Genomic DNA, 20,827 nt, shown 5'->3' on the forward strand with positions numbered 1-20,827 from the left:
TATAGTGAAGGTAGAGAGAGACAGATTCTTCAGACTGGCGGGGGCAACAAAAACTAGAGGACACTCAAAAAAATTGAAGGGAGATAGGTTCAGAACAAATGCTAGGAAGTTCTTCTTCACCCAGAGGGTGGTGGACACCTGGAATGCGCTTCCAGAGGGGGTAGTTGAGCAGAGTACAGCTTTGGGTTTCAAAAAGGGATTGGACGAGTTCCTAAAGGGTAAGAGAATCCAGGGGTACAATTAGAGGGTTACTATACAAGACAAAATGCTCTTGAGTAATAGATCACTTCAGGTCATTGACCTGGGGGGCCGCCGCGGGAGCGGACTGCTGGGCATGATGGACCTATGGTCTGACTCGGCAGAGGCAATGCTTAAGTGTTTATGTGCTTAAGCAAAAGGGTATCAGTGATATAATAAAGAGTACTCCAAGAAGGCGGACAGCAATGGAAGCAGAGGGAATCCAGAAGAGGAGCTTTCCAGTGTACTGCACAGACTGCCATATGTATGACTACCTGCCCTCAGGGAGACAGTCATATGTATGCGGTCGGTGTCAGGAACTGAAAAGCTTGAAGACGGAAGTTAGTCAGCTGAAGTACAGGATTCAGGAACTGGAGGGACTTTACATCACAGAAGACCCAATCAGGATGACTGATGACCCTATGAGAGAAAGGCACATCGAGGAACAAGTCCGGGAGCTCGAGAAGTTCATCGAGGAGGCCTACAGGAGGGTAGAAGAAAATGGACAGCATAGGGAAAATGAAGTTACACCGACATGGAATGGAGAACAGGAGCAATCTGACTCCAATTAAGAGGACGCCCATAGAGGTATTCCGCAGGAAGAGCAGGCAAGGTCTTGTCAATGCCTAGAAGAGGTAACAGCGAAGCACCTGGAGGACAGAGACCTATGACCAGAGCAAAAACTGAAGAAAGGAAAGACTGCGATCCTAGTGGGAGACTCAATCCTAAGGCAAGTAGATAGAAACATAGAAAGATGACGGCAGAAAAGGGCTACAGCCCATCAAGTCTGCCCACTCCATTTACCCACCCTATTAAGTCTGAGTGCTAATGACCTAGTTCTATAACTCGACCGTCGTAGGGATCCCACTGGATGTCCCATTTATTCTTAAAGTCGAGCACACTGGTGGCCTTGATCACCTGCACCGGAAGTTTGTTCCAGTGATCTACCACCCTTTCTGTGAAGAAATACTTCCTGATGTCACCACTAAATTTCCCTCCTCTGAGTTTGAGCGGGTGCCCCCTTGTGACCGAGGGTCCCTTGGGAAAGAATATATTGTTTTCCACCTCTACACGACCTGTGACGTACTTGAATGTCTCAATCATGTCACCCCTTTCCCTGCGCTCCTCTAGGGTATAGAGCTGCAGTTTGCCCAGTCTTTCTTCGTATGAGAGACCCTTGAGTCTGGCGACCATCCTAGTGGCCATCCGCTGGACCGACTCAGCTCGAAGCACATCTTTCCGGTAATGTGGCCTCCAGAACTGCACACAGTATTCCAGATGAGGTCTCACCATGGTTCTGTAGAGTGGCATTATGACTTCAGGTTTGCGGCTGACGAAGCTTCTATTGATACATCCCATCATTTGCCTTGCCTTGGATGAGGCCTTCTCTACTTGTTTGGCAGCCTTCATGTCTGCGCTGATGATCACTCCCAAGTCCCGTTCTTCTGAAGTCCTAGCTAGTGTTTCTCCATTCAAGGTGTATGTTCTGCATGGATTTCTGCTACCGAGATGCATGACCTTACACTTCTTAGCGTTGAAGCCCAGCTGCTACGTCGAGGACCAGTTTTCCAATGTGATCAGATCCTGCGTCATACTATCCTTGAGATTGCTTTCACCTACTATATTACACAGTTTGGCGTCGTCGGCAAACAGTGCTACTTTACCCTGAAGCCCTCGGGTCAAGTCCCTTATGAATATGTTGAAAAGGGATGGTCCCAGGACTGAGCCCTGCGGCACTCCGCTAGTCACTTCCGATGTCTCAGAGAGTGTGCCATTGACCACCATTCTCTGAAGTCTTCCACTCAGCCACTCCTTGACCCATGCAGTTAGTTTCTCACCTAACCCCATTGATTTCATCTTGTTTAATAGTCTACGGTGTGGAACACTGTCAAAAGCCTTACTGAAATCCAAGTACACTATGTCCAGAGACTCTCCCAAGTCCAGCTTTCCTGTCACCCAGTCAAAGAAGCTGATAAGATTGGACTGGCATGACCTGCCCCTAGTGAATCCATGTTGGCAGGGATCCCTCAGATTCCCCTCATCCAGTATTGTGTCTAGTTTGCCTTTAAGTAGAGTTTCCATGAGTTTACACACTATTGATGTGAGACTCACTGGTCTGTAATTCGCAGCCTCCGCTCTGCAACCCTTCTTGTGCAGAGGAACAATGTTGGCAGTTTTCCAGTCCGGGGGACTCTCCCCGTTCTCAGGGAGAGATTGAAGAGCACGGCTAACGGTTCCACCAAAACATCGCATAGCTCTCTGAGCACTCTTGGGTGCAAATTGTCCGGTCCCATGGCTTTGTTCACCTTGAGTCTTGACAGTTCTCTGTAAACATCAGCTGGTGTGAACTCAAAATTCTGAAATGGGTCTTCCATGCTTTGCTTTGCTTCCAGTCGTGGCCTGTGCCCTGGTGCCTCGCAGGTAAAGACTGAACAGAAGTAATCATTCAGTATTTTGGCTTTATCAGAATCTGTTTCCATATAATTCCCGTCTGGCGTTCTAAGGCGTACTATCCCATTTGCGTTCTTTTTTCTGTCGTTAATGTATCTGAAGAAGGATTTGTCCCCTTTCTTAATGTTCTTCGCTAGAGTTTCTTCTGTTCGAAGTTTGGCCTCCCTGACTGCTGTTTTGACCGCTGCAGACTTTGTCCTGTATTCAATGTTAGCTTCTTTTTCCCCGGTGCGTTTGTATGAGAGAAATGCTTTTTTCTTCTCCTTGACTAGGTATGAGACCTCATCTGTGAACCATTGGGGTTTCTTTTTTCTTTGTTGTTTGGTTACCGATTTTATGTAGCGGATAGTTGCCTCATGAAGGGTCAATTTCAAGGTTGACCACATAGCTTCCACATTATCAGTTACTTCTTGAACCTGCAGCGTCTGATAGACGAAATCTCCCATGCGTGTGAAGTCAGTGCCCCGGAAATTGAGTACCCTTGTTTTTGTTTGTGATCTAGGGAAGCCTTTCTTAAGGTTAAACCATACCATGTTATGGTCACTGGTAGCTAGCGTTTCTCCCACTGAAACCTCCGAGACGCTTTCCCCGTTCGTAAGTACCAGGTCCAGGATGGCCTGGGCCCTAGTGGGCTCTAGTACCAGTTGTTTGAGCCGTACTCCCTTCATGGACGTTAATATCCTCCTGCTATCACAAGTTGTCGCTGAGAGTGTGTTCCAGTCTATATCAGGCATGTTGAAGTCTCCTAACAGAACTACGTCCCCCCGTAAGGTGATATTCTCCATGTCTTCAATTAATTCTGTGTCCTTGTCCTCCGATTGTCTTGGAGGTCTGTATACCACACCAAGGTATAGGCATTTTTCTCCGCCTCTGGCTAGGTTTACCCAGATGGATTCCCCCAGTATACTTGACATCCGTGATCCTGGATGTCTTGATGTTCTCTTTGATGTAAAGTGCTACCCCACCTCCTAACTTACCCTCTCTGTCTTGTCGAAGCAGGTTGTATCCTGGTATAGTTATATCCCACCCATGAGAGTCTGTGAACCATGTTTCGGATATTGCTACTACGTCTAGATCTGCATTAACTATTTCTGTTTCTAGTTCTAAAAATTTATTCCCTAGGCTGCGTGCGTTAACATACATAGCTCTCCACTCTTTCTGTTTTTTAAGCTCCTGTAGTGAGCCACCCATTGGAGTTAAAGTGTCTCCTAGCGATTCTTTTGCATTAAGGGTACTTACCTCAGACTTGGAAGCGGAGTTTTGGTTTGCCACCTCAGGATTGTTACTTACTGCTCCGGTGTAAAAATGGGTACCCTCCCCCAACTTACCTAGTTTAAAGCCCTTCGAAGTAGGCGGGCTAGTCTGTGTCCGAAGACATTCTTACCTCTGTTGGTCAGGTGGAGTCCGTCTGGTCCCTGTAGTCCCTGTAGTGCCTCTCCGTGATTCAGGAATCCGAAGTTCATTTCCTGGCACCATCGTTGCAGCCACTCATTCATCTTCCGGATGCGGTCGTCCCTGCCCCTTCCTCTGCCCCTAACAGGAAGAATGGAAGAGAATACTACCTGTGCTCCTGTCTGCTTCAGTCTCTTTCCCATGATAGCCACATAGCAGAGGAGAGAGGATCGACTAGTGATCTGCCTCCCAGGAGCAAGAACAAAGGATATCGTCGACAAAATTGAAAGGATCCTAGAAGGAGCAGAGACAGAAGACACTGCAGTGACGATCCACACAGGGACAAATGATGTCAGCAGGAGAGACTACAGTAGGAATGCACTGATCGAACAGTTCAAGACTCTGGGAAGGAAGCTGAAGATGAGGACTCAGAAGATAGTGTTTTCGGAGATCCTACCAGTACCAAGGGCAGATGTGAAGAGGCAGATGGAACTACAATCAATAAATGCATGGATGAGGAGATGGTATGAAGAAGAGGGGTTCCACTTCATGAGGAACTGGACAACGTTTTGGGGCATGAACAAGCTCTTCAGGAGAGATGGACTACACCTGAGCGCAGCTGGAACAAGACTTCTAGCAAACAACATCAGAAGAGGAATAGATCAGGCTTTAAACTAAGAAGAAGGAGAAAGCCGACAGTCGACCAAGTGTCGATGATTCGGGAAAAAAACATGAGCTCACAGCTCAAGATGAGGCTGATATGAAGAACGTAACACAGGAAAAGAAAACGAAGACAAAAAAACACCAGGATTTAAACTGCATGTATACTAATGCAAGGAGCCTAAGGAACAAAATGGGAGAATTAGAAATCATGGCCAAAAATGAGAACCTAGACATCATTGGAGTCTCTGAAACATGATGGAATGAAGAAAACAAATGGGACATAATACTACCAGGGTACAAACTTTATCACAAAGACAGGTCAGGTCAGAAAGGAGGAGGAATAACCCTATACATAAAGGATAACATGCACTCGACCAGAGTGGACATAGCAGCAACAATTGACAAATTGGAATCACTATAGGTTAAAATACCAGGAAGAAATGGGCCCGAGATAAAGATGGGCCTGTACTATCGTCCACCTGGGCAATCCAAAGCAAGGGTCGAAGAAATGAAAGCCAAGATGATGTGAGAATGCAAAAGCGGTAACACGATTGTTATGGGAGTCTTCAACTATTCCGGGATAGACTAGAGTCTTGGAAGCTCGAAATGTGCTAGAGAGACCATATTCCTGGAGGCTATACAGGACTCCTTCATGGAGCAGCTTGTCAGAGAACAGACGAGAGGAAATGCCACTCTGGACCTTATCCTCAATAGGCTAAGAGGACCTGCAAAGGAAGTGGAAGTAGTGGGACCATTGGGAAACAGCGATCACAATGTGATCAAGTTCAAAGTTGAAGTAGGAATATCGAAAGAGAAGAGAACTGCAGCGACAACTTTAAACTTCAAAAAAGAAAACTACGAAACGATGAGAGTAATGGTAAGAAAGAAACTTAGGAACAACTCAAAGAAATCTCAGACTGTAGAGCAAGCCTGGTCTCTATTCAAGGACACGGTGAGCGAAGCCCAACATCTGTACATCCCCAGATTTAGAAAAGGATGCAAAAAGAACCAAGCTAGAGACCCAGTGTGGATAACCAAAGAAGTGAAGAAAGCGATAGGAGACAAGAAACATTCATTCCGGAAATGGAAAAAGGACAAAACCGGGGAGAACTGGAAAGAGCACAGGAAGCATCAAAAAGAATGTCACCGCGTGGTTAGAATAGCAAAAAGAGAATATGAAGAGAGGCTAGCCAGGGAAGCAGGAAATTTCAAACCGTTCTTCAGATATGTTAAAGGGAAACAGCCAGTTAGGGAGGAGGTGGGACCGCTGGATGACGGAGATAGAAAAGGAGTGGTGAAGGAGGAAAAAGAGGTGGCGGATAGACTAAACATGCTCTTTTCGTCAGTATTTATAAAGGAGGACACATCCAACGTGCCGGAACAGGAAAAAATCTTCACAGGGGACCAGGTAGAAAAATTAACATCAATGGAGGTAAGCCTCGAAGACAAAGGGTAGAGCTTTGAATTCTTGCCCAGAAATAGCTAAGAAAAAAAAAAAAAATTTAAAAATTTAAATTGAATCAGGTTGGGCAGACTGGATGGGCCATTTGGGTCTTTATCTGCTGTCATCTACTATGTTACTATGTTACATAGGCAGATAGATAGATTAAAAAGTGATAAATCTCCGGGCCCGGATGGAATCCACCCATCCACCCCAGGGTTTTGAAGGAACTAAAGGAGGAAATAGCGGAACTACTACAGCAGGTTTGTAACCTATCCCTGAGTACAGGCATGATCCCGGAGGATTGGAAGATAGCAAATGTTACGCCCATCTTCAAAAAGGGATCAAGAGGTGACCCGGGGAACTACAGACTGGTAAGTTTGACTTCGGTTCTGAGGAAGATGGCAGAAGCGCTGATAAAAGACAGCATCGATGAGCATCTAGAAAGAAATAAACTGATGAAAATAAGCCAGCATGGCTTCTGCAAGGGAAGATCATGCCTAACGAACTTATTACACTTCTTCGAATGAATTAACAAACAAATGGACAAAGGGGACCCCATAGACATCGTATACTTGGATTTCCAAAAATCCTTTGACAAGGTACCCCATGAACGCCTACTACGGAAACTGAAGAGCCATGGGGTGGAAGGAGACGTACATAGATGGATCAAAAATTGGTTGGAGGGTAGGAAGCAGAGGGTAGGAGTGAAGGGCCACTACTCTGACTGGAGGAGGATCACGAGTGGTGTTACACAGGGGTCGGTGCTCGGACTGCTGCTGTTCAATGTATTCATAAATGATCTAGAAACAGGGACGAAGTGCGAGGTAATAAAATTTGCAGACGACACCAAACTATTTAGTGGAGTTGGGATAAAAGAGGACTGTGAAAATTTACAAAGGGACCTGAACAAACTAGAAGAGTAGGCGGCAAGATGGCAGATGAAATTCAATGTAGAGAAACATGTGGGAAACAGAAACCCTAAGTACAGCTATGCGATGGGAGGGCTGGAAATGGGTGAGAGTACCCTAGAAAAGGACTTGGGGGTAAAGGTGGACAAGACAATGAAGCCGTCGGCACAGTGAGCAGTGGCCTCAAAGAAGGTGAATAGAATGCTAGGTATTATCAAGAAAGGTATTACAGCCAGAATGAAAGAGGTTATCCTGCCTTTGTATCGGGCGATGGTGCTCCCGCATATGGAGTACTGCGTCCAATATTGGTTGCCGTACCTTAAGAAGGATATGGCGATACTCGAGAGGGTCCAGAAAAGAGCAACACAATTGATAAAAGGTATGGAAAACCTTTCGTATGCTGAAAGACTAGAGAAACTGGGGCTCTTTTCACTGGAAAAGCGGAGGCTTAGAGGGGACATGACTGAGACATACAAGATCATGAAGGGCATAGAGAAAGTGGAGAAGGACAGATTCTTCAAACTTTCGAAAACTACAAGAACGAGAGGGCACTCAGAAAAATTAAAATGGGACAGATTCAGAACCAATGCTAGGAAGTTCTTCTTCACCCAAAGGATGGTGGACACCTGGAATGAGCTTCCAGAGGGTGTGATATGACAGAGCATGATATCGGGGTTCAAGAAGGGATTAGATAATTTCCTGAAGGAAAAAGGGATAGAAGGGTATAGATAGAAGAATACTATACAGGTCCTGGACCTGATGGGCCGCTGCGTCAGCAGACTGCTGGGCATGATGGACCTCTGGTCTGACCCAGCAGAGGCAATGCTTATGTTCTTAACATCCAGTGAAATCATCAAGTTTGCAGACGACACAAAGCTATGCCGGGCAATCAGATCGCAGAAGGACAGCGAGGAACTTCAGAGTGACTTGAATCAATTGGAGAAGTTGGCAGATAAATGGCAGATTAATTTTAATGTGGAAAAATGCAAAGTGATGCATTTAGGCAGAAAAAATAAAGATCACAAGTATAGTACGTCAGGTATAACTCTGGGAAAGACCGAACAGGAAAAGGACCTGGGTGTACTGATAGATAGGACCCTGAAACCGTCGGTGCAATGTGTGGTGGCGGCGAAGAAAGCAAATAGAATGCTAGGCATGATGAAGAAGGGAATAACGAGTAGATCAGAGAAAGTTATAATACCGCTCTACAGAGCAATGGTCAGACCGTACCTGGAATACTGTGTCCAGCATTGGTCTCCATACCTAAAGAAGGATATAAAACTGCTAGAGAGATGAGCAACAAAGCTAGTAAAAGGTATGGAGAACCTGGACTACGAGGAAGGACTTAGGAGACAGGGGTTGTTCTCCCTTGAGAAGAGGAGACTGCGAGGGGATCTGATTGAGACTTTCAAAATACTGAAAGGATTCGACAAAATGGAGCAGGGAAAGCAGTTATTTACAATATCCAATGTGACACGGACAAGAGGACATAGACTGAAGCTGAGGGGGTCAGCTCCAGGACGAATATCAGGAAGTTCTGTTTCATGCAGTGAGTGGTGGACACCTGGAATGCTCTCCCAGAGGAAGTAATTGCAGAATCCACCATTCTAGGATTTAAGGGTAAACTAGATGCACATCTCCTTAAGAGTGGCATAGAGTGATACGGGTAAGGGTAAATTAGATGCACATCTCCCTTGAGAAGCATACAGTGATATGGGGACTAAAACTATGCCAGGATACACCTGGCGGGGCCTTCGCATGTGCGGTTCACCGGACTTGATGGATCCAGGGTCTGATCCGGAGATGGCAATTCTTATGTTCTTATGTTCTTATGACTGACGGTCAGTCTAGAGGAGGTGTGTGGGCAGATTGATAGGCTTAAGACGTCGTCCATCATGATATCCTAATCTTCCAACTCTCTGAAATAGGCATAAGTTCTACAGTCCTAGACTGGTTCTCGAAATTCCTACGCTTACGCTCCTACACCGTTAACATAAACGGTACCTCATCCCCTCCCTGGAAGCTGATATGTGGAGTCCCGCAAGGCTCACCCTTCTCTCCTATCCTTTTCAATATTTACATGTCCTCTTTGAAACTCCTTCATCTATCCCCCCTGGAAACTCTCTACACCTATGCTGACAATATCCTCATCCTCCTTGAGACCGACTCAAACCTCACTAACCTCGCTGAGAACATATCCGCATGTATAATGAACCTTCAATTCTGGGCACATTCTGTACAAATGAAATTGAACGAGTCCAAAACAAAACTACTTTGGCTCGGCCCAATATTAGGTCATTTACCCACCTCCATCCCATTATCTTCCGGCTCCACTCTTCAGCTTGAGTTTTCAAGCAAAGTCCTTGGCATCATCATAGACTCCTCTCTCTCCTTCAATGACCATCTCAACTTCTTGGTAAAAAAATGCTTCTTTAGTCTTCATATGCTGAGGAAAGTGAGATCGTACTTTCATCATTCTCACTTCGTCGTCCTTGTTCGATCCACCATCCTCTCCAGACTGGATTATTGCAACTCCATCTATTTAAGCCTAACAAAAAAAAAACTCCATAGACTTCAGCTAATCCAGAACGCCGTGGCCAAGCTTATTTTCGCTAAAGGCAAGTTCGACCACGTCTCCCCGCTCCTGTCCAAACTTCACTGGCTCCCAGTTCACTCCAGAGTCCTCTTTAAATGTGCCTGTTTAGCTTTCAAGATCCTACATGGCATCCTTCCTCCCATTATCCCACTCTTCTGGAACTCCTCTAACCCTAATTCCACTAGATCCTCCCAAAAACTAAAACTATCATTCCCCTCTGCAAAAGGTATATCCCGCGTAGGAAAACTAGGAACATCCCTCCCCTTTAGAACCACAGAACTCTGGAACAACCTCACATCCCCGCTCAGAATTTCAAGCTCCCTCCAATCCTTCCGCAAACACCTGAAAACTTGGCTCTTTTCAAAAATCTAACACCTCCCGCTCTTTGGCACCCTGTCCCTCTTTATCTTCCTAGCTCCTTTCCTATAACCCTTCATTGTAGCTCCTTTTCAACCTAACCCTGTAAACTGTGCCGAGCTCTACGCTTGTGGAGATGGTGCGGTATACAAACCTAAGGTTTAGTTTAGTTTAATTTAAGAGCAATAAATCCCCAGGATCAGATGGCATCCATCCAAGGGTCATTAAAGAACTGAACTGCTTCAACTAATAGCCAATCTGTCGATCAAATCAGGAAAGATTCCGGAAGACTGGAAGGTGGCGAATGTTACGCCGATATTCAAGAAAGGTTTGAAGGGAGATCTGGGAAACTACAGACCAGTGAGTCTGACCTCGGTACCAGGAAAGATGGTGGAGTTGCTGATAAAGGACCGCATCATTGATCACCTTGACGGACACGGGCTGATGAGGACTAGTCAGCATGGTTTCAGCAAAGGCAGATATTGTTTGACCAACTTGCTACACTTCTTTGAGGGAGCAAACAGATAGATTGACAAGGGCAACCCAGTCGACATTGTATATCTGGATTTTCAGAAGGCGTTTAACAAGGTTCCACATGAACGGCTACTTCGGAAAATTGCGAGCCATGGAATCGAGGGTGAAATACTCACATGGATTAAAAACTGGCTGGAAAATAGGAAACAGAGAGTGGGGGTAAATGGACAATGCTCGGACTGGAAGAGCGTCACCAGTGGGGTGCTGCAGGGCTCGGTGCTTGGATCCATGCTCTTCAACATCTTTATAAACGATCTAGACATTGATACGACGAGTGAGGTGATTAAATTTGTGGATGACACAAAGTTATTCAGAGTGGTGAAGACACAGGGGGATTGCGAAGATCTGCAACGTAACATAATCAAGCTTGAGGAATGGGCAGCAACATGGTAGATGAGGTTCAACGTGGATAAGTGTAAAGTGATGTATGTTGGTAACAAAAATCTCATGCACGAATACAGGATGTCCAGGGCGGTACTTGGAGAGACCTCCCAGGAAATAGACTTGGGAGCTCTGATCGACAAGTCGATGAAGCCGTCTGCGCAATGTGCGGCAGCGGCGAAAAGGGCGAACAGAATGCTATGAATGATAAAGAAGGGGATCACGATCAGATCAGATAAGGTTATCATGCCACTGTACAGGGCCAATGTGTGCCCTCACCTGGAGTACTGCATCCAGCACTGGTCGCCGTACATGAAGAAGGACACGGTACTACTTGAAAGGGTCCAGAGAAGAGTGACTAAGATGGTTAAGGGGCTAGAGGAGTTGCCATACAGTGAAAGATTACAGAAACTGGGCCTCTTTTCCCTCGAACAGAGGAGATTGAGAGGGGACATGATCGAAACATTCAAGGTACTGAAGGGAATAGACTTAGTAGATAAGAACAGGTTGTTCAGCCTCTCCAAGGTAGGGAGAACGAGAGGGCACTCTCTAGAAATGAAAGGGATATATTCAGTATGAACGTAAGGAAGTTCTTTTTCACCCAGAGAGTGGTAAAAAACTGGAACACTTTACCGGAGTCTGCCATAGGGGAAAACACCCTCCAGGGATTCAAGACAAAGTTAGACAAGTTTCTGCTGAATCAGAACGTCCGCAGGTAAGGCTAGTCTCAGTTAGGGCACTGGTCTTTGACTAGAGGGCTGCCGTGTGAGCGGACTGCTGGGCATGATGGACCACTGGTCTAACCCAGCAGTGGCAATTCTTATGTTCTTATGAAAGGAAGCTCTGGAATGAGAGGTCATAGGATGAAGTTAACAGATGATAGGTTCCAGAGTAATCTAAGGGAATACTTTTTTACAGAAAGGGTGGTAGATGCATGGAACAGTCTCCCGGAAGAGGTGGTAGAGACAGAGCCTGTCTGAATTCAAGAGGGCCTGGGATAGGCATGTGGAATCTCTCAGAGAGAGAAAGAGATAATGGTTACTGTGGGTGGACAGACTAGATGGGCCATTTGGCCTTTATCTGCCATCATGTTTCTATGTTTAAGAGCATAGTAGACTTGGCTTTGTTGTGAAGTTCCTTATGCCCTTCCTTTTTATTTCTCCTGTTACAGTGGATGTCAACTGCTATGGTATGAACTGATGAGCTAAAGCAGAGCCCAGTGATACAGGAGGCAAAACCGAAAAATGTAGATGATGCCTTCTACACAACTCATGATTAGAGGTGAATTACTCACTTGTTCAAAACATATGCCTTTCTACTAGAAAGAAGATGATTGAGGTAAGAACCTAATCTTCCCATGATACTCATAATGCCACCACAATAGTACACCAAAATAGATGCACCATAATAAACATGTATTAGAACATTCCATTAACAAGATATACTGTTACTGCAGTTTGTACAATATAATGAAAATCTTAATAGGTAGATGAATGCAGGACAAACTGAAGGCAAATTATAAGATATGAGGAATTAGTTTACAGTATGTTACAGAGCATACAGTAAGCTAAGCCAGATGCAGTGTGAGTCAATACTCAATGGGCACATATATTAAAAGTTTATGACAAAAACTAGACTTTCACTTGCTTCTTGAAACAAAGATAGTCCTAAGTTTGGCATAGCTGTCTGAGAGTGACAGTCAGGGGAATAAAGATGAAGCCAATTTTCTTTTTTTTTCTTTTTAAATAGATAGCTGCAGGAGAGCTTGAGGGTGGGGGTGGGGGGAGGGATTGGAGAATTGGGGCTTCCTCTTCCACATCGCCGCACTAACAAGAACCCTGTAGTAGAGAATGACACGGGGACAAATTTGTTCTCATCCCCGCAGGAGCTCAATTTCCCCATCCCTGTGAGTTTTGTTGCTGTCGCTGTCACTGTCACTGTCCATGCCCCTGCCCCATGCCTGTAAGCATTGCATTAACCACACAAGCCTTCAACACTTATGATTTTAAAGTATTTGAGGCTTGTGTGGTTAAGGCAGAGCTTACAGGAATAGGGCAGGGAAAGGAATAGGACTCACGGGGACAGGATAGGAAAATGAGTTCCTGTGGGGACGGGGAAACATTTTTCCCCATGCCATTCTCTACCCTGCAGGGTTTATTACCTACTGGCTCACCAAAGCTAAAGCCCATAGACTAACGGCCTGTTTTACAAAGCCACGCTAGCGGCTGCCGCGCAGCAACAGCCCCAAAGCCCTTTAAATCTCTAGCGTGGCTTTGTAAAAGAGGCCGTATATCTTAGGGTATATATGCAAGTTATGCAATTTTATAGTTCTGATTTTTGATCAATTTTAATCCTGGTATCTGTTTTTGATTATTTTTTAATATTTGTTTTTTGAATCTTCATGTGATTTGTATTTTTCTTATTGTTTCTATTCATTGTTATTTTACTGTACATTGTTTTGAATCCTTTTATATAAGAATAATAAAGATTTTTTTTAATGTTACACTTGAGTTTAACACCATGAAGTCCCATATCATAACTTCTGAAACATACTTTTTTTAACTTGAAAATACTTGTATGTTACATATTTTTTTGAGGCATTTGAGAAGGCAGTTTTCAAAGGGATGTGCAGACACTATAGAATAAACTTCAGGGTAGAAATCAATGGCCTTCTATGCATGGTAAAAATATCAAGTTATGCAACAAGGCCTTTTCATGCAAGTTAAAGGGGGCTATAAATATGTTAGTATGAGCACTGTTCGGCTGATGTTCAAAGTGAGTTAACCGGCTGGGAACAGCCATCGACCTAACTTTCTTGTTTGCGGCTATCTGGTTATTTTCAGCAGCATTTAACTGGTTAGTGCCACTGAAAATGTTTATGTTAACACTGAACATCAAGCCAGCTATGTTTGGGGTAGAGGTTGGTTATATCTTGATATTCAGACATAACCAGCCAGGTTTAGCTGATAAATAAGACTGCATAATAAGCTGTCCTATCTTTATCTGCTAACCATGGCCGGTTAAGTCTAAATATCAATTTAACCGGTCTTGGGCTAGCCAGCTTTAAAAAACAAAACAACCCCCCCCCCCCCCCCCCAGATATTCATTGCTGAAGTCTGGACAGGGCCCAGCATTGAATTTGCGCTTTTAGCACTGGTAGTGAATAAAAAACACTGTCTAGCCCTGGCTGAATATTGGGGAAATGTATGTTTATGTATACAAAGGAAGGAATCTCATATTCAAATGACAATTTAGCAAGTACTTGGTAATTAAAATGGTATACTCAACTAAAGTTACTTGAGTATTCAGTAACTGAATATTGCTGTTAAGGAACCCCTCAATTCTATAAATTCCACCTAAAGTTAGACACCTACATTGGTGCACATAGCCAATTTAAGCACCTAACTAAATTTATTAATAGGCTTAATTAGTGCCAGTAATTTGTAATAAAACAACTCATAATTGATGTTAATTAAAAGGCACATGACTTAAGCGCTCACATTTAGGCCAAGAAAACCCTGACATAAATAGGGCATGCCTATAAGTTGCCGCTTAGATGGCAATAAGCATGATTCTATACAGTGTGCCTAACTTTTGTAGAATCACACTTAGCCTGTACCAGTTGGTGCCAACTTTTTAGGTGACATATATAGAATTGGGCCCTACCTCAGACTGGTGTTAGTTTCCAAGCTAAACTGAGCAATTAAAATTCTCTCTAACATAAAACTGCTCACTAAATCAATCTTATGAGTAATAATTATGGATATCCTGAAAACCTGACTAGCTGGGATTCCCCCAGGACAAGTTTGGGAATCATTATATTACATGACAATTACATTTGTTATCTGCCATAACCATAAAGTTCTAGGAGGCTTGCAATGAAGAAGCTGAGCATATTCAGGAATCCAGACATCACATGAAATAATCAAAAAATTATCTTACTTATCTTAACATATATGTTTGGAACAGAAAAGCTTTCAAAAGTTTTCTAAACTTTATTATATTCAGTTGTTTTCCTTAAGGTCAAAGGATCTTAAGATCACTGGAGTCTCTTGTTCCCTGCTTTGTGATTAGCCAAGGAGTGGGCTGGTTTCTCCACAGACACTGTTAGTCAGGATAAAATCTCTGAATGCTGGAGGTGTTCAGCAGTCAAACCAACTACAGCAATAACAGTGATGATCCTGAGAATCATGCCAATATTTTGGAGCCAGTTCATTTCCATACCAGAATTAAAAATATGCCTTTGGTACTTGGTGAGATATGGAGCAGGGCTTGAAGTGCTTCTGTGATGTGTAAGTTTTGTTTGAAAGGACACTTTGTACTGTGTACAGTCCCATCCTTCTTGCCAAAGGTGGTGTCCAGCTTTCATGTCAACCAGGAGGCCTGATTGCTTGCATGTACGACTTTAGGTTCCAAGAAGATGGACAGGATCTTGAAATTGCTAGGATTAGTGGAATTGCTCGATTAGTGTTTTCCCAGGATTGCCACTTTTACTCCAGGTTAACAATCAGGCTGATGCAGTCCTGACCTTGCCCTGTTGCATACAATAGAAATGTATTTCTGACATTCCCACTGAGTTCTCTAAAAGAAAGCCAGAACTAAAAATCCCTCATGCAATGGGGCAAAACTCTCAATCAGCCTGTTATGATGAGCTGAGCTAGGCAGAGCTATCAAGTCACCCAGTTCCAAGATGGAGACATTTTGGCCATACTTGGTTTTAAACATATATCCATCCCAAAGCAGTGTGGTATTTGTAGTCACTGCTTCTACCCATCTTCTACTGCTTCTGGCCTCATTATGCATCAGGATAGGGTTGTTAGAAATCCAGGTCTGGCTTGAAATCTCCCTCCTGCAATGGGGTAATTTGGCAGCTCTGAATAGGAAAGCAATCCAAGACTATCCCTGATGACACAGATTTGACAGCTTAGGTGGGAGCTTTCTTTAAATGGAACTTGAAAACTAAATAGTAAATAAAGAAAAAAAATCTAAACTTGGTGACTCACGTTCAAAGGAGACTTGAGAGACTGGAAAGCTGCACTTTTCCTTCAATAGCCATTTTACAGATCTTGGGACATCTTTAGGTTCAAAGAGAAAATAAAAGAGAAGAAGAGTTAAAACCCTATTTTACAAAGAACATAGAGATTGGAATTGAGTTATCTAGGTTGGGACATGCTCATTTCCAAAGGTATTTTAGAAAAGGCTTTGCTGACACAGAGCCTTTTCTAAAATACCTGCAGGAGTGGACATGCATTTGTCAGTTCATGCAGCAAGAACAACCATTTTACAGACATGATGATTGGTGTAAATCAGGCAGCTTCCATGTAAAAGTGTTGGTATAGAAATGGCAATTTTGAACTTCCATGTGTATCTGAAATTTGGGGATGAGATAATATCAGGGTTACCATATGGCTCCAGAAAAAGGAGGATGGATTGAGACATCTGGGTTTTACTTCCACTGAAAGCAATGGGAAGTAAGGAGAACAGATTGAGACATCTGGGTCTCCCTTCCATTGTGGAAGTAAAACCCGGATGTCTCAATCTGTCCTCCGTTTTCTGGAGCCATATGGTAACACTAGGTATTAGACTACTGTGGATTACAAAGAATGAATCCCTAAATCTTTTGTATAAAGTCCTGACTGAAATGAACATGTTTTAAAAAATATATGCATGCTTAGCCAGACTAATGGTCCATCTAGCCTAGTATCCAGTTTCTAACCGTGACCAATTCAGGCCACAAGTACCTAGCAGAAACCCAAATAGTGGCAACATTCCATGCTATGGTCCTAGGGCAAGCAGTGCTTTCCCTCATGTGTATCTCAACAACAGACTATGGACTTTTCCTCCAGAAACATGTCCAAATGTTTTTAAACCCAGCTAAGCTAATTGCTGTAACCACATCCTCTGGCAAAGAGTTCCAGAGCTCAACTATTTGTTGAGTGAAAAAATATTTCCTCCTACTTCTTTTAAAGGTACTTCTAGTTCAACAGGAACATTAGTCTTGAACCAGTGGGTTTATGCATCATCACTCGTGGGGTATGTGTAGAGAGCCTCATTTGCATTTTTCCGCTCCACCTCCCTTCTCCCTGAGCCATTTATTCTCTCTACACGCGAGATGGTAGGAGCCTGTCTGTTCTGCTTGTCGACACCATTGTAAGTTGCTGGGGGCATCCAATAATCAACTTCATGGCACTGGCATCCTACAAAAAAGCAGTTTGGTTCCTCACCCAAAGGTACAAGCCTGGAAGTGACGGCTTGGACACTCTGGTTCAGCCAGAGCCTCAGGAGGGGCAGCAGTGTGTCTTCCCTCTATGGCACATGATAGGCAGAGTCCTGCAAAGAATAAGGGATCATCAGGAACTGGTAGTTCAGGGACACCGGATTGGCCGAGATAGCCGTGGTATGTGGACCTGATCCTTATAAAGTGGGATCAGGGTTTCAGATTACCTTGTCAGCACTGAAGCTCTGAAGGTGGTATCGAATCTTGCTGCTACATCTGCCCTGTAAAATTTTGTAGAAGTACAGAGAAAGGACCAAGTGGCCGCTCTACAAATCTCTTCCATGGACTCTGCCCATGAGGAAGCTACAATCCTAGTGGAGTGGGCTTTCAGGGAACATAAGAATAGCTTTACTGGGTCAGACCAACGGTCCATCAAGCCCAGTAGCCCGTGCTCACGGTGGCCAATCCAGGTCACTAGTACCTGACCAAAACCCAAAAAGTAGCAACATTCCATTCTATCAATCCAGGGCAAGCAGTGGCTTGCCCCATGTCTTTTTCAATAACAGATTATGGACTTATCTTCCAGGAAATTGTCCAAACCTTTCTTAAAACCAGCTACACTATCCGCTCTTACCACAACCTCTGGCAATGCGTTCCAGAGCTTAACTATTCTCTGAGGGAAAAAAATATTTCCTCCTATTGGTTTTAAAAGTATTTCCTTGTAACTTCATTGAGTGTCCTCTAGTCTCTGTAATTTTTGACAGCATGAAAATTCTATCCACTTGTACCCATTCTACTCCACTCAGGATTTTGTAGACTTCAATCATATCTCCCCTCAGCCATCTCTTTTCTAAGCTGAAGAGTAGAGAGTTGCGCGGGGACAGAAATCCCACCCTTCCCCACCCGTCCCCGTGAGGAATCACACCTGTCTCCACCCATCTCCGTAAGGAATCCCTCCGTCCCCACCCGTCCCCGCGAGGAATCCCCTTCGTCCCCGTGAGGAATCCCCTACGTCCCCGCCATCCCTATAAACTTCAGAAATAGTTATTTCATTTAATTATGCTACTGAATTAAAGGCTCTGGTAGAAACCCATTTACAAATAAGCAAAAAGACTTTATTAATTTGGAAATATTAATTGGGAAGAATACATACTTTGTAAACGGGTTTCTACCAGAGCCTCTAATGTTTATAAATTTTTATCAACACAACTAATATACTATTTTATCCTGAAGCAAAAAAAAAGAAAAAAGAAATAGAATTCTTTTCCTACCTTTGTTGCCTGGTTTCTGCTTTCCTCATGTTCTCAATCAATTCCTTCCATCCACTGTCTCTCTTCCTTCTGCGTCTTCCATTTGCTCTGTTACTGTACCTCTCCCTTTCTCCCCCCTTCCAAATTGGTCTGGCACCCATCTTCTTCCCTCCGCTCCCCCCCATAGTCTGGCATCTCTGTCTTTTTCCCTGCCAGCGTCTTCTCCCCACTCTCTCTTCCCCATTTCTTTTAAGCGTCCTTCTCCCCCCCATCTTCCCCATGTCCTGTCAGCGTCCTTCTCCCTCCTCTGTCTTCCACATGTGCTTTCAGTGTCCTTTTCCCCCCTCTGTCTTCCCCATGTCCTTTAGGGTCCTTCTCCCTCTCTGTCTTCCCCATGGCCTTTCAGCATCCTTCTCCACCCCCCCCGGTCTTCCCCATGTTCTGTCAGCGTCCTTCTCCCCCCTCTGTCTTCCACAAGTGCTTTCAGTGTCCTTCCCCCCCCTCCTTCTCTCCCGCCCTGGGTGCAGCACAACCAGCCAGGTCCCCTTACTTTTGTGGCGCTTCCCCGACCGACCGACCACAGCCCCGGTCCGACAAACCTCCCTGCCCTTAACCGCGAATCTAAATTACCTTCTTACAGCTGCTGTAAGAAGGTAATTTAGATTCGCGGTTAAGGGCAGGGAGGTTTGTTGGACCGGGGCTGTTGTCAGTCGTTCGGTCGGGGAAGCGCCACAAAAGTAAGGGGACCTGGCCTGCTGTGCTGCACCGGGGCGGGCCGCCCCCTCCCTTGGTAGCCACTCGAGCCGCGAGGCTATTCTCCTTCTCCTTCTCCTTACCTGCCCTGCCTGCAGCACAGAGCCAAACGGAAGTCTTCCCGACTTCAGCGCTGACTTCGGAGGGAGGGAGGGCTTTGTTTAAGCCCTCCCTCCCCTCCAACATCAGCGCTGACGTTGGGAAGACTTCCGTTCGGCTCTGTGCTGCAAGCAGAGCAGGTAGGGAGAAAAGCCGCGCGACTTAGTACATCCAGCCCCGCAGGAACCCCGCGACCCTCGGAGGCGTCCCCACGGGATCCCCGCGACCCTAGGGGGCGTCCCCACGGGATCCCCATGACCCGAAGGGGGAACCCGCGGGATTCCCGTCGTCCCCGTTCCCGTGCAGATCTCTACTGAAGAGCCCTAACCTTTTTAGTCTTTCCTCATACGAGAGGAATTCCATCCCCTTTAGCATCTTAGTTACTCTTTAAACTTTTCTAGTGCCACTATATCTTTCTTGAGATAAGGAAACAAAATTGAACGCAATACTCCAAGTGAGGTTGCACCATGAAGCCATGCAGAGGCATTATAATATTCTTATTCTTGTTAACCATCCCTTTTTAAATAATTCCTAGCATCTTGTTTGCTTTTTTGGCCGCCGCCATACATTGGGCAGAAGGTTTCATCATATTGTCTACAATGACACCCAGATCCTTTTCTTGGGCGCTAACCCCCAAGGTGGACCCTAGCATCCGGTAACGCTGATTTGGGTTATTCTTCCCAATGTCCGCATTAAATTTCATCTGCCACTTGGACGCCCAGTCTTTCAATTTCCTAAGGTCAGCCTGCAATTTTTCACAATCTGCATGTGTTTTAACAACTTTGAACAGTTTAGTGTCATCTGCAAATTTAATTACCTCACTCTTTGTTCCAATTTCCAGATCATGTATAAATAAGTTAAATCATAATTTCATCCCCCAATGTTATGAGATGAGTGTTTGTTTGGCATCCCTTGAATATTGTAGCTGATAAATAAGTTAAATAGCACTGATCCCAGTAAAGATTCCTTCGGCACTCCACTGTTTACTCTCTTCCATTGAGAAGACAGAGGTATCTTACCACTCCCAATATAAGCCGATGAAATAGCCTTTCAAATCCATCTGGAAATGGTCGCTTTCAAAGCCGACTGTCTCCAGCAGCTAGTGCCTGCTAACACAAAGAGATGGTCCGACAGCTGAAACTCATTAGTCACTTGTAGTTAATGCAGCAAAACTCTGCTAATGTCTATCAATGTAATGATCCTGTCCATCTTCTTGGAACCCAATGGCGTACATGCAAGCAACAAGACCTCCTGATTGACATGAAAGCTGGATACTATATGCATGTATGCAGTACTATTCCCATCTCCAAAATTCTGAGGAAAGGTTCCCTGAAGGATAGAGCCTGCAGTTCCAATATAGGTCATGCAGATGTGATAGCCACCCAAAATGCTGCTTTCACAATGACATCCGTTATTGATGCCTTCTCCCTCAGCTTATATGGAGCTCTGGTTAGAGCTTGCAGGACAAGATTCAGATTCCATTCAGGAAAAGGGTTCTATATTGGCAGATGCACACTTAATGCTCCTTTCAAATATCTAGACACA

The 20,827-nt window shown here is 44.6% G+C and overlaps 1 protein-coding gene across 5 annotated transcripts in view; it reads right to left on the minus strand.

The window, feature by feature from the left end:
- The window catches only part of PARD6A (par-6 family cell polarity regulator alpha), a 203,423-nt gene that overhangs the window by 57,137 nt on the left and 125,459 nt on the right, over positions 1 to 20,827 (minus strand). For 4 of the 5 annotated variants that reach the window (XM_033943454.1, XM_033943453.1, XM_033943455.1 and 1 more), the window contains exon 3: positions 15,967 to 16,038. The exons of the other annotated variant lie outside the window; for it this stretch is intronic. In XM_033943454.1, the coding sequence (XP_033799345.1) occupies positions 15,967 to 16,038 (72 nt within the window). The remainder of the gene's footprint in view (positions 1 to 15,966; positions 16,039 to 20,827) is intronic. 5 annotated transcript variants of the gene reach the window in all.

The sequence above is a fragment of the Geotrypetes seraphini genome, chromosome 4 (genome assembly GCF_902459505.1).
Source record: "Geotrypetes seraphini chromosome 4, aGeoSer1.1, whole genome shotgun sequence".
Lineage (NCBI taxonomy): Eukaryota > Metazoa > Chordata > Amphibia > Gymnophiona > Dermophiidae > Geotrypetes > Geotrypetes seraphini.